At 59.4% G+C, this 27,096-nt stretch overlaps 3 protein-coding genes and 1 long non-coding RNA gene across 6 annotated transcripts in view; 2 read left to right on the plus strand and 2 right to left on the minus strand.

The window, feature by feature from the left end:
• FEN1 (flap structure-specific endonuclease 1) lies at positions 1-4,726 on the minus strand. The gene is made up of 2 exons (XM_045893541.3): positions 4,564-4,726; positions 1-1,905 (listed from the first exon to the last, which is right to left on the minus strand). Exon 2 carries the CDS (start codon positions 1,882-1,884, stop codon positions 742-744), a length of 1,143 nt encoding a protein of 380 aa, XP_045749497.1. The 5' UTR covers positions 1,885-1,905; positions 4,564-4,726; the 3' UTR covers positions 1-741.
• A 162-nt stretch (positions 4,727-4,888) lies between these two features.
• Positions 4,889-8,031, plus strand: TMEM258 (transmembrane protein 258). The gene is made up of 4 exons (XM_045893542.3): positions 4,889-5,025; positions 6,521-6,630; positions 7,209-7,345; positions 7,924-8,031. The coding sequence occupies exons 1-3, from the start codon at positions 5,023-5,025 to the stop codon at positions 7,333-7,335; spliced, it is 240 nt and encodes a 79-aa protein (XP_045749498.1). The 5' UTR covers positions 4,889-5,022; the 3' UTR covers positions 7,336-7,345; positions 7,924-8,031.
• Positions 8,032-8,639: 608 nt separating this feature from the next.
• MYRF (myelin regulatory factor) overlaps positions 8,640-27,096 on the minus strand; it is a 33,297-nt gene continuing 14,840 nt past the window's right edge. The window contains exons 4-27 of one of the 3 annotated variants that reach the window (XM_045893544.2): positions 26,566-26,627; positions 25,366-25,645; positions 24,187-24,437; positions 23,968-24,091; positions 22,110-22,305; positions 20,916-20,992; positions 20,628-20,738; positions 20,139-20,229; positions 19,546-19,746; positions 19,160-19,271; positions 18,516-18,625; positions 17,719-17,879; positions 17,573-17,645; positions 17,215-17,303; positions 16,851-16,919; positions 16,339-16,419; positions 16,062-16,147; positions 15,765-15,956; positions 15,266-15,517; positions 13,684-13,786; positions 13,421-13,495; positions 12,949-13,054; positions 11,368-11,442; positions 8,640-11,167 (exon numbers count right to left, since the gene is read on the minus strand). In XM_045893544.2, the coding sequence (XP_045749500.1) occupies positions 11,087-11,167; positions 11,368-11,442; positions 12,949-13,054; positions 13,421-13,495; positions 13,684-13,786; positions 15,266-15,517; positions 15,765-15,956; positions 16,062-16,147; positions 16,339-16,419; positions 16,851-16,919; positions 17,215-17,303; positions 17,573-17,645; positions 17,719-17,879; positions 18,516-18,625; positions 19,160-19,271; positions 19,546-19,746; positions 20,139-20,229; positions 20,628-20,738; positions 20,916-20,992; positions 22,110-22,305; positions 23,968-24,091; positions 24,187-24,437; positions 25,366-25,645; positions 26,566-26,627 (3,058 nt within the window). In that variant the 3' untranslated portion in view covers positions 8,640-11,086. Of the gene's footprint in view, positions 11,443-12,948; positions 13,055-13,420; positions 13,496-13,683; positions 13,787-15,265; positions 15,518-15,764; positions 15,957-16,061; positions 16,151-16,338; positions 16,420-16,850; positions 16,920-17,214; positions 17,304-17,572; positions 17,646-17,718; positions 17,880-18,515; positions 18,626-19,159; positions 19,272-19,545; positions 19,747-20,138; positions 20,230-20,627; positions 20,739-20,915; positions 20,993-22,109; positions 22,306-23,967; positions 24,092-24,186; positions 24,438-25,365; positions 25,646-26,565; positions 26,628-27,096 lie in introns of all 3 variants that reach the window. The other 2 variants (XM_064576327.1, XM_064576326.1) reach the window with 2 other exon arrangements.
• LOC135362305 (uncharacterized) lies at positions 13,765-19,690 on the plus strand. The gene is made up of 3 exons (XR_010406832.1): positions 13,765-14,506; positions 14,859-19,325; positions 19,573-19,690. It is a non-coding gene; the product is annotated as an uncharacterized LOC135362305 (long non-coding RNA).

Raw genomic sequence — 27,096 nt, forward strand, 5'->3', positions numbered from 1 at the left:
TTACTTTTATAATTTTATTGGCTTTTCTCATATCTTTAAAACAAAAACAGCACATGAAAATAGCATCTTATCCCAAAGTCTCAACTCAGTTGACGGCCTCAGAGAGGACATTAGAATTTCGCCATCTTATGCCCCTAAATAACCAATGTGAAGACTCAAGTTACATAGCAAGTTCAAGTTTCTGCCCACCCCAGGACACATAACCAGTAATCAGACCCTTGCTGCCAACTCCAGGGACTCCAGCTCTCCCTGCCTGTCTTAGTTCTCATCAGCTCTCCCCATCTGTTAAGACTCAGACTTCCTGATGGCTGTCTCACAGGGTGGGTTAAGGCTGAGCCAGAGAGAAGTGCAGTCTGGTTCCACCACCCACTCCCATCGGCCACCAGTTGGCCAGCCAGGAAATCATTTTTGTCCAGTCTGCTATCTCTACCATTTATCTCCCACTCCCTCTTCAAAACTTGTTGCTCTCACTTTCATTTAAAAATAGATTCAGTGTCCGTAAATTGCCTGAGAGGTGTTTTGAGCCTGACATACTTTCCTGAGCTAAAAGAGAAAACAAAGTAGCTCTATGGCATTCCTGCCATAAGATCAAGTACAAAAGAGAAAAGCACTACTTGAGAAGGGTAGAGCTAGAGAAGCAATGCAATCCCCTCCCCGCCCCCAGAGGTTTCTCTAGTGCTAGCTCTTGAGGGTACCATAAGGCAGGTATTCTGGGGTCAAGGAGGTAGGAGGGAAACTCATTTATTTTCCCCTTTTGAACTTCCCTGCTGTCCCAGTCTTTGCCTTCTTCTTGGCAGATCCCTTGGGTCCGGGCTCCTTGCGCTTAGCTGAAGAGAGCGAGCCAGTCACCTTGAAGAAATCATCCAGGCGGCCCTGGGTGCTGCCTTGGCGGCTCTTGCTCAGCCGCCTGACCCCACTGCGGATTCGCTCCTCAGAGAACTGCTTTTCACCACACATGAACTTGACGAGCTCTTCTTCATTTGGCTCACTCCACTTCAGCTCCACAGACTCTGGGTCAAGCACCTCGGGCTCCAGGAAGAGCTGCTGGGCCTCCCTGTGGAGCCAATTTTCTGGCACGGGGTACTTGTTGGGGTCGAGCCGACGCACAATCTCCTCAATGCTCTTGTGCTTCTGGATGAGGTCCACAGCCCGCTTGGGCCCAATGCCCCGAATGCTCTCACAGTAGTCACTGCCCAGCAGGATGCACAGATCTACAAACTGCTCCTGGTTCAGGCCCAGCTCCTGCAGGATCCGGCTCAGGTGGAATTCCTGGATGGGCAGCTTCTTGGCCTCGCTGGCAGTCAGGTGGCGCATCAGCACGGGGCTGCCAAAGGTCAGGCAATCCATGTCCTCAGTGGCCGCGGCATAGACTTTGCCAGCCTTCACGAGGGCAGCACAGCTGGCCTCAGCCTCACTGGGCGCATCAAGGTATGGGATGCCCATGAGGCTCAGTAGATGCTTGCACTCATCACTGTGTTGCTTGGTGACCTTTACCAGCCTCTTAGTAAACTTTTCTACCTCCTCCTCGACCCCAGCAGCCTGAGCCTGCTGCAGCTGCTTCTCGGCCTCAGCCCGCCGCTCGCTGCGTTTGGCCAGCTCACCTGACTTGAGCTGCGGTGGCTTGCCGTCAAAGACATACACGGGCTTGATGCCGTTCTCCATCATGCGGATGGTGCGGTAGAACATGCCCATCAGGTGGCTGGTAGTCTCACCCTCCTCATTCTGCAGCACATCCCCACCCTGGCGCACAGCAATCAGGAACTGATAAATGCTCATAGAGGCATCAATAGCCACCTTGCGGCCAAAGTAGCTCTTGATGTCATTCTCCCGGATGGCACCAGGGGCCACATCAGCAATCAGTTTGGCCAGGCCTTGAATTCCCATAGCAACACAGAGGAGGGACAGCTAAAAAAGAAAGGAGTAAAGTAAGAAGAGGAGGAACTTAAAGGATGCATGCAAAGGATCAAGGGTTATAACTGGTGCTATGTCACCAACTTCATGTCTTCAACTGACCAAACTGAGCACAACAAAAAGGACGCCAATTTGGGACCGCAGAAGATGAAAAGAAGAACAAGACAAGGTCACCATTTGCAAAAAAACTTACTGTCTAGCAAGGGAGCCCACTCAGTTAATACCAAGGCTTCCTGAATATCGGGGAAAAACCTGGGTGTTAAGAGGAATAAGATCCTGCTGATGTCGAGGGACTTATTAAGGTTTCGTGGATAAGGCAGCAATAGGGCTCGCATGCAGTAAGGGCTACAACTGGTGTGGGAGGACGAGAGTGCATGGCCTGAGGAGCCCAGGGATCATAATGACAGAACCAAGCCCTGAAGGACAAGCAAATACTGTCTAAACAAAGATGACACAGGTACAAAAGCAACCATAATACAAGGCTGAATGTGCACAGTGGCAAAATAAACACGAGTTACCTAACTTCTTGCCAATTCATACATTCCTCCTGTATACCTTCACGCCAGTCACTGAACATCCCCAACTCTTCCTCTGGCTCCTCTTAGCAGCTGTGATGGTTAGTTTCATGTGCCAACTTGGCTAGGCTAAGGCACCCAGTTATTTACTCTAACACTAATCCAAGTGTTGCTGTAAAGGTTATTTTGTGACATCTATCATCAGTTGGCTTTAAGCAAAGGAGATTCCCCTCCAACATATGGGTGGGCCTGATTGGTTTTAAGGCCTTGGCAGCAAAAACTGAGTAAGGTTTCCCAAAGAAATCCTGCCTGAAGACTGCAGCATCACCTCCTGCATGAGTTTCTAGCCTGTGGGCCAGCCCGATCATTTTTAACCTTGCCAACCTCTTACAGTCACCTGAGCCAATTCCTTAAAATAAATCTCCTTATATACGTCCATATCCTATATCTTACTGCTTCTCCAGAGAACCCTGATACAGTAGCCCTGAAGAAGGACTAGCAAAAAACCATATCTGAATGGGAGTTATGTGGCTTCCTCACACGCTGCTGCTCGAGTCTCCCTTCAGTAATCCTTCAGCACTGAGACTGGCTTCTACTTCTACCATGAGGTTGCTAGGAATTCTTAGTCTTTCTCTTTGTATTTTCTCTCCACCACTAAGTCTGAAAATGTGAACTCCATGGCTCCTACCTGACCCTAGGTCCTGATCTAGAAGCCTGGCAACCTGTAGTTGCTCAGTCCCACATTGCACTTCTGTGGTTCAGGCCCCTTCACAAGTATTTCCTAGGGCAGTGTTTCCTGAACTTCGTTTAGACCCAAACCACCCTCACAATTTTTTGCCACTTCCATCTAAAACCTGTACTTTCATTCACTTAATATTTTCTTTAAATGGACACCATTGTTTTAAAAACTCAAGTAATTTCGGGGCGCCTGGGTGGCTCAGTTGGTTAAGGGACTGCCTTCGGCTCAGGTCATGATCCTGGAGTCCCGGGATCGAGTCCCGCATCAGGCTCCCTGCTCAACGGGGAGTCTGCTTCTCCCTCTGACCCTCCCCCTCTCATGCTCTCTCTCTATCTCATTCTCTCTCTCAAATAAATAAATAAAATCTTAAAAAAAAAAAACAACTCAGGTAATTTGAAAAAGAGAACTCCTCTTAAGCAGTAATGTCTGTGCCGTATCAGTTATATTTTGATGTGTTAAATGTGTAACCATTAAAAAGGATTTTTTGGGGGCGCCTGGGTGGCTCAGTCGTTAAGCGTCTGCCTTCGGCTCAGGTCATGATCCCAGGGTCCTGGGATCGAGCCCCGCATCAGGCTCCCTGCTCCACGGGAAGCCTGCTTCTCCCTCTCCCACTCCCCCTGCTTGTGTTCCCTCTCTGGCTGTGTCTCTCTGTCAAATAAATAAAATCTTTTAAAAAAAAAAGGATTTTTTGGGTGCCATTTAAAGTCATCTTGTGCCCACTGGTGGTATGTGTCCAACACTCCAAGAAATATTACACTAGACCTTTTCGTTGCTCCCACTTTTCACAGGATTCTTTCTAAAGCGTAAGTGACCCTGCTACATCCCCCCCCCCCTTAATTCCAAACACCTCAACCTGTCCTCAAGATCTTCCATGCTTTGCTTCCCAACCTACCTTCACAGTCTGGGGGCCAACGCCAAGGCTGAGATAAGGCCTGCCCTTTCTCACCGCTGCTCAGCCGTGCCCTCCTCCCGCCATCCTCTAGCTCTCCTGCTCGGAACCGTTCCTCCGCAGAGGTCATTCGACCCTCTGGGTCCGGCCTCAGGCTGGCTGCTTTGCTAGAAGGCTTACGGGGAGGTCAGTGCCTGCTGGCCGGCTAGCCTCCCACAGCCCCCAACAGAGGGAGGCGGGAAAGAGATCTAAACCAGTGAAGTCTCCAAAATGTCTCTCATCCAGGATCTTGGTCAAAATACACAACGGCCCCATTAAGTGGAAGCTATCTCTCCCCCCCCCAAATGAAGCAAGAGTCTCGGAGGTTAGGCGACCGGTCCAAGTCGCACAGCCGGAAGGTGGCGGGCCCGCGCTCCGGCCTTCGCCCCGCGCGCGGCAGACGGCCCCCCACAGCACCCAGAGCGAGGCGGACCCCGCCGCCCTCGAAGACACTTCCCATGGGGTCTCACCTGGCCTTTGGGGCGCGAGGTCTCGACGGCTAGCGCTCGGTCCGGTGCTGCCCAGAACGGTGCTCAGCCCCGCACCCTCCTCAGCTCCGCCGCGGGTCCGGTCGCGCTCCGCCACCTTCCAAAGCCCGCGCTCCGGTCACGTGACCCGCCGCCGCGCACAGCCTCCTGGGAAATGCGGTGCAGGGCCCGACCCCCTCGGCCAGCTCGCCTTGTGGCAAACAGTCCCGCCGGGGAGAACGAACCCTCTCAGCGGCTCTGCCCTACCCTTCCCTATCGCTTGCCCCAGTTCCACATCAGGGGCTCACAGGTCCCAGCCCCAGCTACACCCTGACCCACGGGCCTACAAATCCCACAATGCCACTCGCGCGGGCGCACTTCCTCTTCCGCTGAGCGGGGCTCCTGCTGCGGCCGACGTGTTATTCCGGTGGCGGAGCGGCGGATGATCCTGTGCCTGGCAAAATGGTGAGGGGGTTGGGGCGTTCCGGGCAGGGCTGTGAGGACCCCTTGGGGCCCGTTCCACACCCCGTTTCTCTCGCGAAGGCCTCTGACGCCCGAGATCCAGGCAGCGGGAGGCTCCTGTGTCCTCCGGCTTGGGCGGAGGGACGGGAAGGGAAGCCCCTTGCCCTGGACTCGTTAGGCTGAGGTTTTGATCTCGCGACTTTTAAGGGGTGAGGCGTGTGAGGTGCATTTTTAATACCTTAAGCTTTTATTCCTGCTACCTGTGATTAAGCTGTTATCTCTATTTGGAAGTTTCTTCCTCCTGCTGAACTCCTACTCATCCTACAAAGCCCAGGGCAGATGTCAACCTTCTTGGTGAAGCACGTCCAACTCTCTCAGGCACTTGGCCGCTGTCTCCTGGGAGCTCCCACAACCTCTGTACAGACCTCTTGCCACATGTCACGGTCTTCTTTGTTATCTGCCACGCCTCCTAGTGACCACCATCTGACGTGCATCTAGCCCTGGGATGATGTCTATTCATCTTTGTGTTCCCAGTGCCAAACACAGGGCCTGCAATTGGAGGCCCAATAAATGGCAGCGATTGTCTTTATCATTTTGGGGGGGGGGAGGGGGCATAAATGTTTACTGAATTGAATTCCAGTGTCTCTTAGAACAATGGGGTCAATTTATTTCTCTAGAGTTGTTATGTTCTGGACTTTAGGACCGTTGGCTGGTGAGTGACAATAGAAGTCAACATTTGTACAGAACTTTACGTTTACAGCCCTCCTTCACAAGCATTATCTCATAATCTTCCCTGTAAGCTTGGGAAGGAAACAAACACCTTTTGAATGACTACTCTATGCCAGGAAGTGAGCTAGATGCTTTGACGTTCGTCATCTTTCTTAAATCACACATCAACTCTGTGAGTGGTGTTATTATAACTATTTTACTGAGATTCATATTATTCAGTAGAGCCAGATTATTAACTGAAGTCTTTTGCCAGTAGATCCTGAGATTTCACAATAGCGTAGCGTGAAAATTAGAGATGTAGAAGTTGAGATTGGGTCCTGGCCCAGGCTCTGAATTACAGCAGGATTCTGAGCTTGGTGTCTACAGACATGGGTCCATAAAGCTCCTAAAATTATAGGCAAACTTTTTCTTGCTTCTGGTTTACCCTGGGCAGGGTCCATACTTTTTTTTCATAGTCATCAGTGGTCTCAAAAAATGTTAGGGACCCCTGATCGATAGCTAATCCATCACCTTCTGTGTCAGCCTCTGACTCTCAGCTGCCCTTCTTGTCTCATACTGAAAAAGCAAAGCGTCACCTTAGTTTAAGATGTCATTGTTATCATTTACAAATGGAATCGCTTGACGTTGGTTCTGAAGGACTTCCGTATTTCCCAGGCTGAAACAGACCTTTAACAGTCCTAGAGGAGGAGGCTCCTTGATGACCTCACACTCCCCCTCAGGATTAAGTCGCGGGATTCTTTGATAGCTCTGATCTCATGCCCTCCCTTAGGAGCTCGAGGCCATGAGCAGATATACCAGCCCAGTGAACCCTGCTGTCTTCCCCCATCTGACCGTGGTGCTGTTGGCAATTGGCATGTTCTTTACCGCCTGGTTCTTCGTGTATCCTTTTACTGAGCAGCCAGTGGGCCAGAATTAGCAGTGTGGGAAACCGAGGGAGAAACCATGCTGGGTACATGCACCCTGCCAGTTTTGCTCTGGTGTGGGGGTAGGGGGAAGGTAAGGAGATTGAAGAAAAGCTGTTGATGTCCAAGGTCAGGTGCTGGCCTTATTTCCCAAGTTCAGGGGAGCTCAGTTTGCTCTTCAGATTTCCAGGATAGTGAACAGAAGGCCTGGCCGGACTGGAGGTTGGGGATAGGGAATCTGAAGTTGGGCAAGTGGTAAAAGGGTATGCTCAGGCGGCAGGAGATCTGAGGGTTAGTGCCAGTTCCACTGGTCACTAGCTGTGTGACCTGGGGTAAGTGACCTAACCCCTCTGGGCAGATTTTCTCCATGGGTGGTTGAGGGCTGGTATGAAGCAACAAGAGTCCAGGTCGTCTCTCAGGCCCCTCTTCCTGGCGACACTGAGCCAGGCAAGCCTTCTAGAAGGCTCACCCTGTACCTTTTTCCCAGAGCTGCACTGGCCAGGCTTCCTGTCCTAGGCAGTCCATCCCTTCGCTTCTCCTTAATCACCCTGCCAGTTATGAGGTTACCTCTACCAAGTACACTCGGGATATCTACAAAGAGCTCCTCATCTCCTTGGTGGCCTCACTCTTCATGGGCTTTGGAGTCCTCTTCCTGCTGCTCTGGGTTGGCATCTACGTATGAGTTCCCAAGGGTAAGAGCTGCGAAAAGGTGGGCACTACAGAAGCTTCCCACGTCTGCATCAGCAGGGTCCTCAGGCCTGTGGAAGACTTCGGTTAATGGTGACAGACTCAGCAGAGTGGAGAGGGACACCAGGCACGTGTGCCTCTTTCCCTGTCCCAAATGGGGATCTGAGACCTACATTTTCATTCTGAGTTCTGCACACGGCCCGGGGCTTTGGGATACACTTCATAGGGCTGTGCGCACAGTCTTCCCATGTTAGACATTTGCATCCTTACACATCATACACCATTGACCTGGCGAGGCTGCTTGGGAATGGATTAGAAGGGGGTCAGAATCTAGGAGTACCATTGTGGTTAGTTTGAATGTTTTCAGTGAGTAAAATAAATCTTGACTAAGTGATTAAAAAAAAACCCCAAAACCCTTGCTGCAGATAATCCACTGAACAGGTCACTGAGAATCGGCTTTGGTGGCTCAGCTTCAGAGTAGTGTGCCCATCAGCCCTTGCCCCAGGAGCACAGGGTCCAGTGAGAAAAGGAGGTGGAAAGAAGGGTCATCGGTCTCATTTTGATACCCCCTCTCCTCTTTCAGGTTCCAACCAGGAGCTTCACTGAATTCCTGCTTTTGTAAATTAATTTTTTTACTGTTGCTGGAAATGTCCCACCTGCTGCTCCCAATAAAGGCAGATGTGTGACCGTCTGTCTGGCACCCATTCCGCAGGGGTGGAGCGGTGGGGGGGTGGCACCGGGACCCATGTGACTTGCCCGGTCCCACCCCTTCCCATCTTTCTTCTGCCTTTCAGATGGTTCCTCCTGCTGGGAAACCCTGCTTTCTCTATGTGTGAGGGGTGAGGAGGGTATGGGAGGGGTGTCTGTCCTTGGAATTTAAAGCTCTGTGGATAGGAAGGGGCCAGGCCTATCCTCTTCTGTTGTTTTTAGAGCAGACTTGTCTGAGAACCCGCACCAGTCAAGTCTGCCCTGGGCCAATCCCATCCTCTAAATGTAGGCACCCTTCTGTGTGCTGGGGACCTTCACAAGGCTCAGCTTGTGCCCAGAGGTTGTTTATCCTAGGGTGGCTCCTTTACCCGGGGGGAGGGCGGGGGGGGGGGGGCAGCAGTAGGTCCATGGGATGTGGCCAGGGGAGGGAGCTGCTGAGTCCTGTTCCCAAGCCTAGCATGAAGCTAAGAAGGATAATGGGATACAAGGCATTCATCTGGCTCAGGAACCCCAGAACTCCAGTTGGTCTTAGCCCCACAGGCAACTCCATCTTCTACCACAACAGTCTCAAGAAGAGATGGGGAGGCAAGGTCAGATACAAAGCCATGTTTTTACATTTATTTATATATGTATATTTACTTCAGAAGGAAAGAACAGGGACAGGAAGCAAGCAGGCCCAGGGCTGCTTCCCTCTGCCCACTCCAGAGTCAGAGTTGGTACATGATAAATACGAGTCAGCACTCAGGAACAGGAACTGGGGGTTAACTGGGAGGGAGGGGCGCTCTATGCACATGCAGGCTTTTGGGGGGGGCACAATATGGGCAGAGGAATTTGTGCATTAAGAGGCCCTATGTACAGCTTGAAGCTTGGGGGAGATTAGCCCAGTGGCTCCAGGAATAAATGCCAAAGGGAAGGGAGGGATGGCTGCTGGACCCCATGTAGGGAATGGAGCCAAGACCCCCACTTACCAGTGCCAGGCAGGCAGCTGTCAGCCTCCAGCAGGTGACCCACTCCCCTCCCCTGAAGCCCTTTTACCTTCATGGGCTTAAGGCAACTTTGGTCCAAGGTTGACCCCCCACCCACCCCCCCAAGCAGCTTGGAGCCCCAGCTTGGCCCCAATCCTTGCACTGAGGACCCCTCCTCAGGCATGGAAACAGCCGGCTGCTACCAGATTGGGGCTACGCTGTGTCTGGAAGGGCTCCAGGGGGCAATGGAGGGTCACTTTCCAGTTAAGGACTGAGGGACCACAGTCCAACGACAGGCACCCTCACTGAGGAAGCCCCAGAATCCTATTGCAAAGGGTGGGGCTCAGCAGTTTTAAGGCATTTAGGGAGGGTTCCCCGCCGAGGGGGACAGTGGAGAGAGAACAGAGTAGTCCTGCGGAAGGCCTGGCTCCCTGGCTCCCTGCGTGGTGTGGGCAGCCACGTAATTCCTATGTTAGAATGAGGGAGGGGAGCCACACTGAGGAGGGAGCTAGGAGGCGGGGTGTCCCTCTCCCCCAGCTCCCCTGAGGATAAGTGCTTTGAGACCCACGGCAGAAGGGGGCCCGCACTTCACAGGCTTCTTCGAGATTGCAGCTCCCCACAGAAAGGCCTCCCATTCAAAGCTGAGAATGAGAGGGGTAAGGCCTGGTTCCCAGAGAGGTGGCAGAACACCACAGGGCAGGGATGGCAATTCCTGTTCCCCTCATTGAACCTGTGTAGCCGTGGCTAAATGATTTCCACACTCCTTTGAGCCTGGATGTGGCCTCAGAACACTCCAGGCTCCCACCAAGACCGGTTACTTTAACATTGGCACTTGAGTTAAGACTTCTTCGGTAACGCAAGCCCATTGCTCCACGTCCGGGAGGAGAGGGCGGAGATGGAATCTGCTGCCGAGCCCGACATGGGAGCCCTTGATTTGGGGAGACAAGGTTGCCAGCAGACAAGAGAGGAGGGAGAAGCCAGAGTCTTAGTGGTTGGGAGTGAGATGGGTGTCTCAAGCCTCCCTGGGGTGGATCAGAGCGAGGGCCCTGTCTTTGTGTTTCCCCAGGGCTCTGCACCTCTCTGGCCTTTCCATCTCCATCCTTCCACTCGTGCCCTGGCTTAAGTGCATTTTAGTAATTACTTCATTAATAACAGCAAAAGCTATCTGTCTCCACGCACCAGCCAAGACCAGCCTGCTGCCTTACAGGGATTCCTGCTCCTCTGCTCAGAGAGAATGATAGGTCACTGATACCACTGCAAGCTCTGGAAGCTCCCAGAAGCCCAGGCCATGGGGCCACAACACCCAGCTGGGGGAGCTCGCAGGGAACTTCCAGGATACTCCAGGTTCAAGGGCCCAAGGGTGACCTGGCCCCCTGGCCCCCCCACTGGTTCAGCCAGGCACTAAGTATACATAAGGCACATGGTCAGTCTTTGCAACCTCTCCAGAGCTGGCTTCAGCTGCCCTGGGAGCTCTTGGGAGCCAGTGCTCCCCGGGAGAAGACACCTCCTGGGCCACACTTAAAGCTTCAAAGTCCCAAGTCCAGCGTAACAGTCAAACCCCAAAAAGTCCACTACCTCGCCACCCCCCAGGGAGCAGCTTCCAGGGTGAGGGCTGTATGCTCTCCGCTGACTCATGGATCCAGCCAAGTCTTTTAGGGCTCCAGCCAAGTCCCCACTCCAGAAGAGGGGTGGCTCGCAGTCTCAAGGGGAGAGTGGGAGGATAGGCTCTGGACGGTCACAGGCTTACCCTTGCCTCCAGGGCCCCTGCAGCCAGCCCTCCAACCACCATATCTGGACAGATACGACGTGGTCCGGTCCTGGCCCCAGGGGGTCTCTCGGGCTCCCCCTGTGGTGTGTGAGGGGCGACCAGCAGGAACAGCAACTCCAGTGTGAGGACTCCGACGAGTTTCCCCAGTTGTGGGGAGGGCCAAGCCCGATTCAGTCTCTCCGAGGGAGCACCAGCGAGCGGCAGAGAGCTGGCGGGCGGCGGGCTCCAGTGTAACGCCATGGCGTCCAGTGTGGAAGGGGCGCGGGGCCCCGGCCCGGGTGTGGTGCCGCCTCCGGGAAGGCCGCTCAGTCACACAGGCGGTAGAAATGGAAGTAGTAGTCCGTGGCCGGCCGGACCGGGGCCTCCGTGCTGCAGTTGGCCTGACCCTTGCGGGGGAGGGCAGCAGGAACGGGTGAGATGGCTCGGGGTGCAGGACAGGAAGCAGTCCCCCCCCCGGCCACATCACCCAGCATTGCGCCCCAGGTCTTGCCATGTGCTCTGGGAACCCCCACATCCTTTCCCCAAGCCCCACACTTGAGATGCAGGTGCCCGGGCCTCTGGGGACAGATGGGGTGCCTGTACTCACCAGCAGGGCCACCCGGAAGTGGTAGGTGAATTCTCGGAAAGACAGGATTGTTACTGGCCACTGGTGGGAAGTGCCCTGGAGAAAGGGGAGAGGGAGGGGTGAAGACAGCCCCCTGGCCCTATCCCAGCCAGGAGCCCTGGGCTCCAGGGCAAGTGTTAGGGAGGCTAAAGTCAGAGCTGGGAAGAGAAAGGGAGGCAGCACGTTCTGCTTTGGGGAGCAGTGGCACCCTTTACGCAGACTCGGAGCCAGGCTCACGCAAGTCCAAAGCTGCCCTCCCCTGGTCCCTGCCTTGTCCCTTGCTGCCTTCCCTCCCCGTTATGCTCCGGGCACGTCAGAGTATTTCATGAACCCCATCCTCACCCCAACCCAGTAAGGTGATGCTGCTTATCGATGAGGAAGCTGAGCTATTGCTTGAATCACACGGCACCGTGTGGCAGAGCAGGGATTGACACACAGGCCCCCGCGCTGTCATGCTCTCTCCCTTGCATGGGAGCCTGAGGCCCGCCTTCAGACAGCTTGCCCATGTCCCGGCTGAGGCTTTGGCGTGGCCTCCCCATATGTGGCCCCGGGCCTGAGCTCCGCATCCTGAGAGCGGCTGGCTGGGCTCTCCCTCTACGCGCGGGTGCGCTCTCCTCTGCCTGCGCCTCTTTCGAGGCTCTCACCCACTCAAGTGACTTTCTGCACATCTTCCCGGCTAGGGAGTGCATTCTTCCAAGGCAAGGCCTGGGTCCACCCCCACTCCTCGCCCGCCTGCCCCCCGCACCCCCATCTCCCCACAGATGGGCCCAGCACAGGGCCTGGGACAGAGGAACCCCAATACATTTTTGTTGAATAAACATGAATTGGTGAGAAGAAATTCCCTTTACTTGTGCGGAGAGTCACAACTTGGGTCACATGGGGGTCACGTGGCCAGTGAGGAGCTGGACAAGGAAAGGGTCATGGTCATTTGGTTCTCAGAGCAGGAGGTAGGCCTCTACAAGGTGGGCTGAGAGATCTTCCAAAGCGGAGGACTGAAGCATGCCACTGCCCAGCCTGAGCTTGAGGACCAGGCTCCTTCCTGTTCCCCAACTCCTAGCCTTTTGCGACGTGTCCAGCTCTGCCAGAAGGCCACACATTCCCTGGCCTCCAAACCTCTGCACGTGCTGTTCTGCTCCTGGGACAGTGTCCTCTTTTCTTTGTCCAGCTGACCCCAAATCATGCCGCAGGTTTCGTCTTCATTAAACATGACTCTCGGGGTGGCTGTTCTGACCCTGAGCACAGACGAGGTTAGCTCTCCCTGCCAAGGATCTCTAGAATACCCTCCTCATCCCCACCACTGCGTTCATTCCAGGTTAGTCCTGGTGGAACTGTTTCCTTGCCAGAGGCTCTTGGCAGGGCAGGGCTGGCGATGGGGCAGAGCAAGGACAGGGCCGGGAGATGTTCCGCAGTGAGCCCAGAGGCCCAGGCCTTAAGGGTCCCTTGTGGAGATGCCTTCACTCTGACTCCCGGCTCCTTCTTTTCACCTGTTTGGGGGCCCAGTTGTGCCAGGGAAGATGAAGCTCTGGGGCCTCACTGGCCCCCAGCTTCCCAGTCGCCTCCTACCTGGGTGTCCTGGTAGGTGTGCAGGCTCTGTGGGAAGCCCCCCTCCTCACACGGCTCGTCCTTTGACATCAGGCTGCACAGCGCCACAGACACGGGAGACGAAGAGCTGGGGGAAGGCCCAGTTAGTGGGGAAGTGGGGTTCCGAGTTCCTCAACCCCAGCCCGCCCCAGCCAGCCCTCCACACCACCTCCCCTGCCCCGCTGAAAACAAGCCACGAGTCCTCACACAGCCCGGAAATGATGCCTCCTGGTCAGGCCCTAGACAGCCCCTTCCCATCTACCATCCCACGTGGTCTTCACACCCGTGAAGCAACAGCCATTTCTAGATCAGGAGCTGAAGCCCCGAGACCGCCAGGGTCACACAGCCAGTCAAGCACAGAGCAAGGGATGAAGCCACTCAGCGTCCCTCCTCAGACCCCTTCCCCGAGTTGCCGCGGACTGCCGCGTCTCCACTGCCCCGTGCCGGCACTCACTTCATCTGCAGAGTCAGGCTGAGGTGCAGCGGCGTGCTGCTGCTGACAGGGATGTGGTAGGTGAAGTTTCCAGGCCTGCAGGGGCAAACACGGCTCCTTGGACCAGGGCTCCCTGCTGAGGCCCCTTGCCTGCACACCCCAGCCCCAGACCGGTACTGAAGCCCGTGGAAAGGGGCTGCCCCACCTTGGGGGGGTGCAGGGGGACGGCATCTGGGCACCTGAGGGACTCTGTCCTTGGGGTGAAGGGAGGGAGCCAGGCCCACCTGCAGGCATGCCCTGGAGCGCAGTACTGGGAAGTGATGGGCATTGAAGTCTCCAGCACCTGGATGGAGGTCAGGGAGGGCACTGGGTCTGCAAGGAGAGAGGCTGTGGGGGCAGGGAGGAGGGTGACAAGGCAGGATACAAATCAGCAGCAGCCAAGCTGTTCCTTGCTAGGCTCGCATTCAGTCACTCACACCTTAGTATAAGTTAGTTTCAGGTTATTCTTTCCACCACCCTCTTCCCCCGCGACACTACGCAGAGCCGCTTCCCGTGAGCCTGAGGTCTGCCTCCTTGACAGAACCTGAACACCAGGAGCAGGGACAGGTCTTCAATATCCTTTGCCAGGGGCTTATAGGAGCCTGCTCGCAGTCCTTTTTCCTGACTGCACACATCTCCAACACATTCAGTTCAGCGGCATCAAGTTGGTAGCTTGAAGTCAGCCACAGTGGGAGCAGTCACCACAAATCAGGGCTTTTTTCCCCCAAGAGCCAACTGGTAAACACCTACCAGCACCCCACTCGTGAGGGCCTGTGGCCTTCTGTGGATAAACCCACCACAGACTGGCTGGCTGGGTGGGGGTGGGACTGAAGTGTGACATGGCGGGTGGGGGAGACAAGGCTTTCTTGGTCATCTACGGGCTGGCTGCGCCTGAACCGCTCCTCCTCCCCACCAACTAGGAAGGGGAAGCTGGGGCCACAGAACATCTGCTCGACCTGGCACGTTTTCAGCTCTGTGATGCACAACCCAGGCACGCGAGGACCCCCCACAGGACCCAGCATGCCCCTGGGGTCACGGACAGATACCTAGATACAGACAAGATAGAAGGTACCCTTCTCGTCTCTCTTCTGGGCAAACTCCTGTGGTCCTTCAGAGACTCAGCTCCAATGTCACCTCCTCCAGGGAGGCCTTCCTGATCACCTCCCCACCTCAGCCTGGACGAAGTGCCCTCCCCAGTCACCAGGCTGCCTACCCATCCCCTCAGAGCCCCGTCACGCTACTACACTACTGTGTTCTCAGGTCTCTGAGCATTTCGGGGTCAGGGCGTGCCTGTCTTCATCACCCCCACACCCTGCACAGAGCCGGCCACAGAGCAGGAGCCTCTGGGGTTTCCCCATCACTCTGAACCTCAACCTCAGCGAGTCACCGTTCCTAAGCTTTTTTTTTTTTTTTCTTTAAGCCACAAAACCCATCAAATGAAAGCTGATAAGGAGGCCCAGTACCTAGAGCAGAGCCACCCGGCTGAAGCCCAGAAGGCCCCTGGCCTCCTCCGCAACCTCCGCGGCCCTGGCATCAGGCCGACGTGGGGTGGGATTCCAGCTCTGCGGCTGCCCGGCCACACGACCTGGCTCCGTTTCCCCATCTGAACCGTGGGGATGAGCCCTTCCTTGCTGGGATGTGTGAGCACTGAATGAGGCGAGCTACATATGGCCCCCAGCCTCATGGCTGAGACTGCACAACGCCCAGCGAATGGCTGCCGACGGACAGCCCTGCGCCAGGCCTTCCGGAGCCTGGGCTGAGTGGTGCCCTGGCCAGGGAGCCTCGCTGGCTGAGCTGAGAAGATGAGGGGGCAGGTAGGGCAAGTACCTGGCTGGCCCCGGGCCTGAGTGGGCTGAACGGGGCTCAGGCCAGGCTGGGGGGCCCCTCGGCGGGTCCGGCCATGGAGACCAAGGCTGGGGCTGTTCTTGGCTTTGCCTTGCCCTCCAGGGAAGGGGACCGCAGGGCTGGCCAGAGGCTCGGAGCTCTTTGGATGCTTGGAGTGGCCAATACCATTGGCTGACAGGCTCCAGGACTTGGCTCTGATGTTGGTGACTGGCAGCAGGGCCATCTGGCTGGGGCCTGTGGAAAGAATGAGGGATAGGCTGAGCAGAGGGAACTGGCTGTCTCCTGTCCTGCTTTCTCTAACACTTCAGCAGACTCTGGGTGACGCCCCTCTGTCTTTTCGTCCCCTCGGGGAGACCCACCAATCTCTCCAGAGCCCCATTCTGGGCTCCAGGATACCCTCCCCCCAATGAGACTTCGGGGCCTTTCTCGGGACTCACATAAAACCCCCTCAACCCAAACCCTGGACCCGGGATAGCCATACCTGAGCGGTTGGTGGACGGGCTGGGACTGGGGCTGAGCCCGTGGCCAGGGTTAAAGCTGGGGCCAAGACTCGGGGCAGCGATAGGGCTGGGGGTGGGCGAGGAGCAGCAGACGACTGGGCAAGGGCGGCTAGAGCACAAGTCCAAGGTGGGGATGACCGGACCTGGGGCCGAGCTGGTCGGGCCAGTGGCAACTGAGGAAGCCGGAGGCTGTATGAGCTACAGGCGGGCAGCTGAGTCCCCGCCCACAACACCGCTCCCTTCCCCCACCCCCACCCCCCAGACCCCCCAGCACGCACCCAGCAGCAAGGAGGGCAGTGTGCCTGGCAGCCCAGTGGTCCCGGGGGACTGTCGGAGCTGGGTGGTCCCGAAGCTCTGGCTGGACCTGCTGGGGAGGGGCGAGCTGAGCTCAGAGGGACTGCCAGAGCCTGAGCAGGGAGGCCTGGGAGTCCCAGAGAAGTGGACAGGAGAGACAGAAGGGACAGGAGGAGGTGGACAGGAATGGCAGAAAACAGGCAGGGAGCTGGATGGCAGGAGCCAGAGGTAGGAGGGAGGGGGCTTGGTCCAGACACGTACCATGGGCACATGGCCTCACTCCCCCCAGGGTGCTGGGGCCGGAGCAGGGCCAGAAGACAGGAAGTGGACACGGCATAAGAGCTAAGGGGCGGCAGAGAGGAAAAGGACGGGGGGGACAGGTGCAGGGGAGGAGAGAGAAAAGACACGGTCAGAGATAGCCTCGGAGCTGAGGTGACAGTGGGCAGACAGAGCCCAGGGTCCCACCCTGGCCCTCCTTCCCTGCCAACTCCCCCTTCCAACCTGGGCCCCTCAGATGCCCCCTGACTCGCAGAGGCCCAGCTACCTCAAGGAGCACTGAGTAGAAACATTGGCTTCAGCAGGGACCGCGAAAATGCTGCCCCTCCTCCAGGGAGACCTTCCCACCCGGCCCTGCAAGCCCGGGCGGGCTGAGAGCCTGAGGCGCGGTCCCCTTCAGAGGAAACAGCTTCCACAGCTCCGCTGCCCCTGGGCTGCCCACCAAAGCCCCACCTGTCCTGGCAGCCTGGCCGGCAGCCAGGCCTCCAGTGACATACCCATCAGTTTCTACCAGGTCCTCCTCGGTGCGCAGGCTCAGCACGTATAGTGTGGACATGGACACCACGCTGGGAGCCACAAAAAAGGGCCACTGTTAGAGCTGCCACCACGGTCCCCGCCCTCTCTCTAGGGCAGGGTCTGTGGACCTCGGCTCCAGGGGCTGGGCTTGCGAATGAATGATGCCTCTCCACGGTCTCCCCCCGCCCTCGGGGCATGGGACAGAAGGAGGCAGCCCGCTTCCTTCCCTGAGACCTCAGCCAGGTCTCATCTCCCAGCCCCAACTTCCTCCTCCTCCAGGCCTGGGCCCAAGGGCAGCTCACCTCCCCCCAGCCAGCCACGCCTGGAGCCCTGGGCACAAGTCACCTGAAGGCCATGACCACCACCAGGGCAATGATGGTTCCCTGCAGGAAGCGCTGGCTGATGCAGGCCTGGTCTGGGACCACAGAGGATGACTGAGGACCGACAGGAAAAGGGGAAGAAGCAGAAAAGGCCCAGACTTAGGGAGCCGTGGTGTCCCTCGGTGTGGGCTCTGCTGGAGGGGGTGGTGTTAAGGTCTCATGCCTACGGTGGGAGTGAGGGGATGGACAGAGGGAGAGGAAGGAGAAACGGGGCCAGAGAGCTAGAGAGCTGGGAGGAAAGAGGAGCCCTCGCAGTCAGAGAGCCTGGAGAGCGAGGGCCCGGCCCAACGTGCCTCCCCTCTCCCATCCGTGCCCACCCTCACCTTGCTGGCCACCTTGGGGGGCCTCTTCTTGTGGGGGACACTGCCCGCCCGGCTGAACTGGCTCCCTGCACGGCTGCAGCAAGAGGGCCAGGGTCAGAGGTGCCTCTGGGAAGGGGGTCTTGCCCCCGCCTGGCCCACGCCCCCACCTGAAGGCGCCCGAGCTGCCCGTGGACTTGAGGCTGTCCAGCCGCCGCAGCTTGGCCAGCTTGTGGCTCCAGCGCTCTAGCTCGTCAATGCGCGTCTCCAGGTTGTCCGTCAGCTTGCACAGCTCCTTCACGGCACCCACGTTCTCCATGAAGATGCGCTCCTGCCACGGGCGGTGGGCGCCGTCAGCCCCTGGGGAGCCCTGGGCTATGGGGAGCGGCCGCGGGGAGGCCCTCCAAGCCTCCCTACCCAGGCCAGCCCTAGCTCCCCCAGCTTCCTGTGCCTGCCTCCAAACAGCTGCCCCACCTCTGCACCATTGCTTGGGCCACCCGTCCAGCCGGAACGGCCCTTCCTGCCCCTTCGGAACAGTCTCTCGGAGGCGCCCAGCCTCTGATCTCATGAACGTGGGGTCGCACGCTTTGGCTCCTTAGTATTCAGCCGAGGCCAAAACCTAGGACTTCACCCTCACCATAAGCCATGTTTAAGCTTTGCCATAGCCACCTGAGAGGGTCTTGGCAGTGACTCTTTAACCTCCTTTCGAAGGGGAGGAAAATGACCCCCGGTGAGCTTCGTCTTGCTGTAGACCACACAACAATAGTGTCGCCAAGTCCCCAGCTGGCCCTTGGATGCTCACCCCCTTCCCTGGGGGGTGGGGAGGGGGCTCTGGACGCATGAGAGAAGACTGGGCTGCCCTCGCCCCCTGCACTTCAACGCTCCCAGTCTCCAAGGGGGAGATGAATGCCCTCCAGCTGGCCCACCCCCTGCCCTTGGGCCCTCCAAGTCCTCCCACCCTGCAGACCTTGTTCACCACCAAGAAGTTCTCTATGGTTTTCCCATTGGCAAAGACCAAGTCTCCAGTGTCCTTCACGGCCTCAGGCAGGATCTCCTTCACTTCCTGGGCGATGACACCTGGGGAGTTGGGGGGCAGCGGAGTGGGGTGGAGAACGCCCACAGCACCATCATGTAAGGAGGGGGCCCGGTTTGAGGAGGGTGAAATTCTGGGGGCTAGAGATTTGGGATCCAAGGCACCCTGGAGCAGGGAGCTCCGACGGACAAGTGTTCAGAAGGTTGCAGTTCCGGGGCTCAGGTATGGGGTTCCCTGGCCTGGGGCAAGGGTGGATTCCTGGGAGGAAGGATCCCAGTGGAAGTGGGCAGAGATAAAAGCAGGATTCACCTAAAAAGCCGAGGATCCCGGGACCAGGATTCCCGGACTTCTAGTGTCAAGGGGGTAGCTAGCCGACACCCGGGGAGGCCCGATTTTCCAAGGGCTGAGGGGTGGGGCTTCTAGAGGGCAGGATTCCCTGGGTAGGAGTTCCAGGAGTCAAGGAGAGGGGTGCCTGGGAGTGGGGTTTCCAGAGGGCTGGGACAGGGGGCGGGGTGACTGAGGGCCGAGGTTGCCGGGTTCCCGGACCCCAGCCCCAGTCCGCGCAGGCTGGTCCCTACCGGTCTCTGGTGCCGTGGCCTCGATGCCCGCTGTGGCAGCAAACTCCGGCTTGTATCTGTAGTGCACCAGCCGCATGCGCGAGATCCTCTTCAGCTGCTCCGTGGTGTCCACCTGCCCGGGAGCCAGGACCGAGACTGAACCCCTTCCCTCCTGGGCCCATCCGAGGTGAGCCCCGGAGGTGTAGACGGCGGCCGCCCAGGCTCTGCGGTGTGGCGGGGAGACCCCTACCCTAGGGCCTGCCTCCCTCACCTCCTTCCCCTGCCGCCCGGCCCTTCCACCTGGCCCCGCCCCCACGAGCCCCGCCCCCTCGCCCTCCGCCCCTCCCGCGGGAACTCCGCTCTCCCCGCCGCCCGGCCCCGCCCCTCGCCCACAGCCCCGCCCCCACCTCCTGCACGTGCTCCTTGGCCCGCAGGTCCGAGGGGTGCATGAGCGAGCCCATGACCTTGACGTTGCCGTGCACTACCAGCGCCTCGTCGGGCCGGTCCGTGTTGATGCCCACACGGCCATGATGGAAGACAGTGTCGGGCACCTGCGCCCGCTGCCACAGCACGTCGCTGTCACTCTCAAACTGGCCTGGGTTGGAGGCCTAGCACAAGTGGGCGGGGGTTTGGGTCAGTCCCAGGGCACGGGGGACCTGCAGTGCCCTGGGCAAAGGGGAAACCCTGCAGCTACCCCTCCAGCTCCAGGCAGGGTTCCTCACCCTACCACGCCCAACTTAAACTGCCCCTCCCACTGTGGCACCTTTCAGTCACTCCTGGGATCTCAGAAGGCTACCCGGGCCTTGTCCACCTCCACCCTTGTGAAGGAGACACTGTGGCTCAGCGGGTGGGTGGGAACTTGCCCGAAGCCACCCAGCTAGGGCCTAGCAGGATCAGCACTCTAGCTCCTGACTGCCCAGGACCCCAGTGTTTTTCCTGGGCGCTACCGCTCCCAGCTCTGGGGAGGACTCTTGATCCCTTGGAAGGAGGTAGCCCTCACCCTCACGATGATGCGCTCTGAGATTTGAGCAGCCAGCGTGTAGTTCTGGTTCTGGGCGTGGGCCTGGAGGGCCACCACCAGCATGAAGTACCTGTGGCACACAGGGGTTTAGAGGCACTGGGTCCTGCTCCAACTGCCCCTGCCCGCCCACCCCCTTCTCCCCGTCCCATGTCTGCTGTACAGTGCCCGGGCTCCCAGCACCCCAGCGGGGAGAGGGCATTAACACCTCATCCTACAGAGGAGGAAGCTGAGTCTCCACCAGGGGGCAGAAACTCCCCAGGGCCCACATCGAGGACACCGGGAGCTGCTCATCCAGAAGCCAGGCTTCTGCTCTCTCATCCTTAACTCCATTAGCCTTAGCTGGGAGGCTCAGGTCTCCCTTCTGTAAAATGGGTCAGTGTGTGGGACACTGCGACAGCAGGTGGTGTCTTCCTGCCCCTCCTCCTTAGAGATGGAGGGCCCGCCAGGGCCGGGGTGCAGCCTGCTCACCTCTGGTCAGGGTTGGGTTTGCCCTTCTTGCGCATGTTGTTGGCAGTGGTCTCGCTGAAGTGCAGACGGCCCACAGTCACCTTCGTGACCTGCTCAGGGGGCAGATTGACCCTGCAGAGGAGCGGCAGGGGACTCAGGACGCAGGGAGGGGGGCTTCCTAGAGCCAGGCGCCCAGTCGGGAATGCGCGGGAGGCAGATATCGTGGGTGCCTGCCTGGCCGCCTCAGCTCCCAAGCCAGCTCCAGGGCCAGCCCACCCGGGGACCCCCACCCGCAGGGTTGACACTCACGTGACAGGGTTAAAGGGCCGCTTGCTCCGGTCCGACTGTGACTGCTCGATGTTGATGGACTGGTTCAGGGCCTCCAGCTGGGGGAGAAGCAGAGGCCGGTGGCCCATGAGGGCCGGGGACCCCGCCTGGTTCTGCCACCCTTTAGCCGCTCAGCCCGGGCCTGGCCCAGCCCGAGCTCCCCGGGAACTGGAGGCGAGGCCCTCCCCTCAGTGAGGGCACAGACAGTCACATGGCTCTCCCAGCTCCACATGCACCCACTCACGCATTGCACGGACACGCGGCCCCCACCCCCGTCCCCGCGGCCCCTCCATGAGCAGCGGCTGAGCCACGCCAAGGCACCAGGCTCCAGCTCCCGGCAAGGCAATGGAGGACACCCACGCAGCCATGCCCCCAGGGAGCTCGCAGGCTCCAAATCAGCCACTCCGAGGCTGGGGCTAGAGGGGCCCCAGGGGAGGAACCTCAGGGCAGGTGTCCCCAAGGGCCGAGGACTGTAGCAGAGTGAATGGGAAGGCCAGGGGAGGAGGGATGGAAGGGGCGTTCTCAGGGTGTCCCAGAGGAGGGGAGCTGCCTCGGGAAAGCGGGGCCTGTGAATGGGCATAACCCGTCTGGGGCACAACGAGAGGCAGGGCTGGAGGGAAGGGCTCGTGGGCTAAGCTCGGAAGTCAAGGCTTTGCTGGAGGGCACCAGGAGCTCTGGAAGAATGGCAAGTGTCGTGCCCGCTGGTGTCTCAGGGGGAGCGTGAGCTGGTGGCCCCCGTGGAAGCTGCTGTGGTCACTTAGACGAAGTGGGGGTGTGGTCGGGGCCAGGGAGAGGCAGAGGAGAGAAGAGAGAGGAGGTGGGCCAGGCCTGGTGCATGATGATGAGGTGGGGGCAAGTGGGCCCCTGGATGGATGGCTTGGGTGACCAGCACCCTGGAGCCCTACTCCCTGAGTGGGGGGCCCCGACGGAGGGGCAGGCTGACAGGGAGCTCATTTGGGGCTGGGATCTAAGCCGACATAGGGGTCAGGAGAAGGGTCTGGGCTGGGGGTATAGATTTGGGGTCACCGGGCAGAGAAGGAATCAGGAAGCACAGCTGAGAAGGGGGCTGAGGAGGCTGACGGTTGGGGTGTAGGTACACTCACTTTGCCTTGGGGTCGTTCAGGTCCCCAAGCATTCCTGGCTCCCCTCCCCTCCTGGCTGAGCCCCCAAACCTGCCTTCACTCCGTGCAGTTTCAGGTAGAAGCAGTCGAGGGGCTTGAGGCCCTCAGGCGTCTTGACGTACTTGGGCTCGCCCAGCATGCCAATGTATACGGTGACCTGGAAGTGGTTCTTCTTCTGGCACACGAACGCGTCGTCGCCCACCGAGAAGTTGAAGCCCTTGTCAGCGTCCACGCGGTAGGTGAGCATGGGCCTGGGGGCAGGCGAGGGTACTCACCAGAGGCCCCCCCACCAAAGCCAGGCCTGGGACGTCCCTCCCCCATGCCTGCATTGCAAAGCGATTTCCTACCCAGTCCCCACCGCCACCCCCCAATCCTCAGACCACTCACGGGGCTGCCCCCCACTTCTCAGAAATGAAAACTGAGTCCCCGGAAGGATTTGAGCTCAGGTCTGCCAACTCTTCAGCCAATATTCCTTCCTCTATGTGGCTGGGCCCAGCCCACCCTGGTGATGGGGGGAGGAAGGGCAAGACCCCTGAGGCCCACCAGAGGGGAGTGAACTCCTGAGGAGGGGGCTTGACGGCCCCTCCTCACCCTTGGCTCCTTCCCAGAAGGCTGCCCGAAGCCCCTCCCTCACAGGAGATGGGGTGAGAGGGGGTGCATCTGCAGAGCTTCACTGGCCTGACAGCTGGTTGCCATGGAAACGGTGGAACCAGGCGCCGGCTCGGGACTGGCCCAGCCCCGGCCTGCTGGCTTGCTCAAGCCCCCAAAGTCCTCATTCTGACTCCTCCATCTGCCCAGGTGGGGAGAGGGGCACTCTGGGCAGCGTAGACGCAGCCTCCCTTTACCCATCTGTGGCTGAGCAAGGATTCCAAGTATGGATCCTTTGGGGGACCTCCGGGCGGTGGGACAGGGGGCAACTGTTGGCTCATTCTCACCCAGGTCCCCAGGCACAAAGCAGTGCCCCCAGTGCCCAGGGCCTGCCTGGAGGAAGATGGGCAGAGAATGATTCCACACTTGGGGGAAAAGGCTTGGGGGCCTGGCTAACATCTACAGAAAGGCCTGGAGCTCCAACCACCTGCCTGCCCCAGGGGAACACCCAGGAAATACATGGGCCACACTGGGAGCCTCAGCTGCCAGCTTCCTGGCCTTGGGGCCTGAGATGGCAGGGCTGGCCTGGAAAGCATGGTAATAAGAGTGGGGGGGGAGTCCTCCCCAGGTCACAAGGGTGGGATCCTTGAAGACCTCTCCCCCCATCCTCACAGGGCCTCAAGGGATCCTTCAGCCACGACAGCAGCTGGATCCCCCCCAGCCCCGAGGGCTTCTGGCTAAGGGCTTCAGCCGCACAGCCTGGGGCGCCCAACTCCAGGACGCCGTTCTCAGCCAGCCCACCCAGGCCTGGCAATGCCCAAAGGGAGTCGGTGAGCCACCCTCCCACGCCCACCGGACTTCTGCAGGAGTGAGGGGAGTGGTCCCACAGTGCTCCTGGCCTGGTCCCAGGAGGCTGAATCCACATGGGTGGGTGCTGAGGGAGAGCTAGGAATGCCCGGACAGCCCTGTCCTCCCCCACCCCCTCGTCCCTCCCTTCCAGGGAGGGGGCTGCTGGAAGGGCCCTGCCAACACAGCTTCCTGCTACCTTCCTGGAATGCCGAAGGAGTGGGGGAGGAGGAGCCACCCACTTCTCCCTGCCTAGGCTCCCACTGGCCCCTCCCTGACAGGCACCACCTCCTTAAGGAGGCCTGGGGCAGGCCCACAAGTCGGGAACCCCGAGGGCCTGTCCTAGTTTTGACCCGAGCCTGCTGCTCTCCTGTAACCGGGGCCCACGTGGTGCCCAGTGTGCTCCCAGGCCCTGCTCTGGGACCCCGACACCAGGGACGTCCCCGGATGTGGTGGCAGGGGTGGGGCGGGGCACTCACAACTCCTTGTAGTTCGCGTCGTACAGCGTGGCCCACTTGTTCTGCTGATGTGGTTGCCACTTGATGGACTGGTAGTTGGGGTCCAGGTAGGAGCCACTGAGGCTATCATTGTCCTGCAGGAGACCTGGAGGGAGGAAGCAGCCACGTGGGCCCTGGGCCCCACGCCCCCACCTCAAGGGGAGCTGGCTCGCTGTGAGCTCCAGCAGGCCAGGCACATACCTGGTGAGGGTGCCCCTGGCGGGTGCCAAGGTGGTGTCTGGACCCGGGCAATGCTGAGGGGCAAGGAGCCGGAGCCGGGTGAGAGGGGGCCCTGGGGAGGCCAGGGTGGGGTTGGGGCTCGAGCTGGGTGTGGGGGCAGGGTCGTTGCTGTCCCAGGCTCCTGTTTGATCATTCCATTCAGCATCTGGGCATTGAGGGTGTTGGGAGGTGATTCGGAGTGCTTCCTCTTCTTGGAGGGGTGTGTGGGGAGCCTGGGGGTGACACAGAGGCGTGCCATGGGGGGCTGGCTCTTCCTGAGCCCCCTCCCCCCTGGGCAGTAGCCCCCTTTCCCTCTTCACCCCGTTTCAGCAGGATATGCCCAATCCAGAGGACACCTCCTCCAAAAAGCCGCTGGGCTTTACCTCCTCAGTGCTGCCCCATCGCTCTGTAATGCCATTCTCTGCTTCTGTCACTCATCTCTACCCCTGCAGCTCATGGAACCCGGGGGGCAGGAGCCACACCTGACTTATCTGTGTGTCCCATCAGGCCCAGCCATGGGCCTGGCGCACAGAGTGCCCCGAATCGGGCGCACAGAGTGCCCCCCTTTATAGTGGGGGCTCCACGGAGAGCAGCCTCCGAGGCTGGAAACAAGCCCCAGGGGGCGTGGGCCACCAAGGCTGAGAAGGAGAGCTTCTTGGGGAGGAGGCTGTGGAGTCTTGCCCTGAACTAAACCTTTCATGACATCTCGATGTGTCAAACAAACAGATAAAAGGACAATTCTCCTGGCTGGAGTCAGAGGGGGAGCTTGGGTCCATAGCTAGAACTTCCTCCAGAGCCCCCAGACTTCGTGAGAAGGTTAGAAAGTCACTGGTGTCTGGGGAAAGGCACAGGCCCGAGGTTCAAGTCCTGGCTCTGCCCCTTCCTAGTTCCATGACCCGGACAAGCATTTCCTCCCCCTGGGAGCCCCAGTTTACCTATCTGGGCAATGGGGGTGGCCATGCTCACCAAATAAGGTAGTCGGAAGCATCTGGCCAGGGCTATCTGGCTGCTGGGTGGGCACACCCGTATACACGTGCTGACCCCCGTCTCCTGGGGGCAGAGCCTTCTGCCCTCCTGGCTCATCCCGGTCCCCACGTCCATCTCTGTCCCACCTGCCGCTGCCCTGGCCCCCCACCCCCGAGCCCACCTGCCCAGTCTTACTCAGCTCCATGCTGCTGCAGCAGCTGGTGCAGCATCTGGGACTGCTGCGTGTGGTGGAGATCGCTGGGCACGAGCCCCTGCCCCATGGCAGCATAAGGGGGCATCGGGGGCTCGGTCTTCATGTACAGATCCCGCTGCAGGACAGGGTAGTGAGGTGGGGGTGGCGGGGGCGGCGGGGGGCCTGGGAGGTGGGCCGGAGGTGGAGGCGGGTGCTCCAGGCGGGAGGGCACTCCCACGTGGCACAGGGTCTCAGGGGTTATGGTGCGCAGGAGATGGGGGTCTGCGGGAGAGATGGGGGGGTAGGCATCAGAGACCTACATCACTCGGGTTCCCGGGCACAGGGTTTCCCACCTTCTCCTGAGACAAGCCCCCGGGGGGGGCTGCCCTCCCACCAACCCACGTGGGAGGAGGGCTGGGCAGCCTGAGGCTGGCCACTAGAGGCCCCGGCAGGGAGACAAGCCCCTGTCCAGGGGGTGGGCAGCTTCTCTCCCACCCCGCCGCCATCCTAACCGGCTCCTTCCCCCCAGGCCCGGCTGCCCAGCTCCTGGGGGAAGGCCCCCGCATCCCAGCGTCCTCCCCCAGCCCCTCTCAGGCCTGGTCCTCCTCCGGGCCTCAGGAAGGAGTCTCTCGGGGACCCCCAGCACAGTCCTGCGGCAGCCCTCCTCCATCCCGCAGCCCCTCTAGCGGGCTCCCAGGGGCCAGCCCCCCAGCTCCCTTTGTTCCCCAGGAGGCATTCCAGAAATGTTTTTGGTAAGATAAACAGAACTCTTGACCCCTCTCTGGGCTGTGGGGAGCCAGCTGCCCGAGATCCTTCTGCTTTGGGCCACCTGGGGGCCGCTGCACCCCTGGCACCCCCCCACCAGGGGAGGTGGGCCCAGGAGGCCAGCCAGGCCTGTACTCGGGCTGCACCCACAGCCTTCCCCAGCCGTCCACTTACCGCCGAAGGGCGCGTCCATGATGGCGCAGGCGGGCAGGCGGGTGGCATCACCAGCAGGGACACTTGCTCAGAGGCAGGGCCAGGCTCCCCACCCGCCCGTGGGAAAACAATAGCCAGCACCGGGGAGTATTTGACCAGCGATAATCTGGGCCTGTTGGGCGGCCGCTGGCCCCCTCCCTCCCTCGCTCCCTCCCTCCCCGATAAGGCCGCCCCAACCACTTGCCCAAACCCCAGAGGGGGAGGGCGGTGCCCGCTGGACTCACCATTCACCTGCTGGGGGGAGTAGGCCTCGGAGCCCGAGTCTGGGGGAGAATCTGGCAACGTGCTGCAGGAGCAGGAAGAAGGGGCTGTTGGGCGGGCAGCTCGTCTGTGGGGCCGCGGCCGGGAGACCACAGACGCTGCAGGCCCTGAGGTCCCCTCACTACCCCCTTCAGGGGAATTTCTCTGTATGAGCCACCTTGGGGTGCCAGGCAGGGCCTGGGGCTGAGCTGTAGGTGGTGGGCCTTGGGCTCCTGCCCAGCATCCCCTCAGACCTACCAGGCGCTTGGGGACCAGGAACCAGTGTCCCTAATGATGGCACAGGGATTCAAGGACACAGGGATGGCACAGAGATTCAAGGAGCAGGGGCCAGGCCTGCTCCTCGCTTCCCACACCCACTGAAGCCCCACTTTTTAGAAACTCTAGGGGAGAGCTCTCGGGGGCTCTAGGAGGCTGGGCCGCCCCACCAGGGGCAGGTATGGGCTGGGCAGGGAGCCAGCCCCACCAGGTCGGGGTGTATTTTTTTCTTGCTGGTT

This window comes from Mirounga angustirostris, unplaced genomic scaffold (assembly GCF_029215605.1).
Source record: "Mirounga angustirostris isolate CCGP_5_RB_7025 unplaced genomic scaffold, mMirAng1.0.hap1 SCAF_13, whole genome shotgun sequence".
NCBI lineage: Eukaryota > Metazoa > Chordata > Mammalia > Carnivora > Phocidae > Mirounga > Mirounga angustirostris.

Excerpts from the sequence above, each read along its gene's own strand:
- TMEM258 (XM_045893542.3), top strand. Across the intron at positions 6,631-7,208 it reads TTTACCGCCTGGTTCTTCGT|TTATGAGGTTACCTCTACCA; the intron begins GTATCCTTTTAC and ends TCACCCTGCCAG.
- FEN1 (XM_045893541.3), bottom strand. The coding sequence starts at position 1,884 with ATGGGAATTCAAGGCCTGGCCAAACTGATTGCTGATGTGGCCCCTGGT.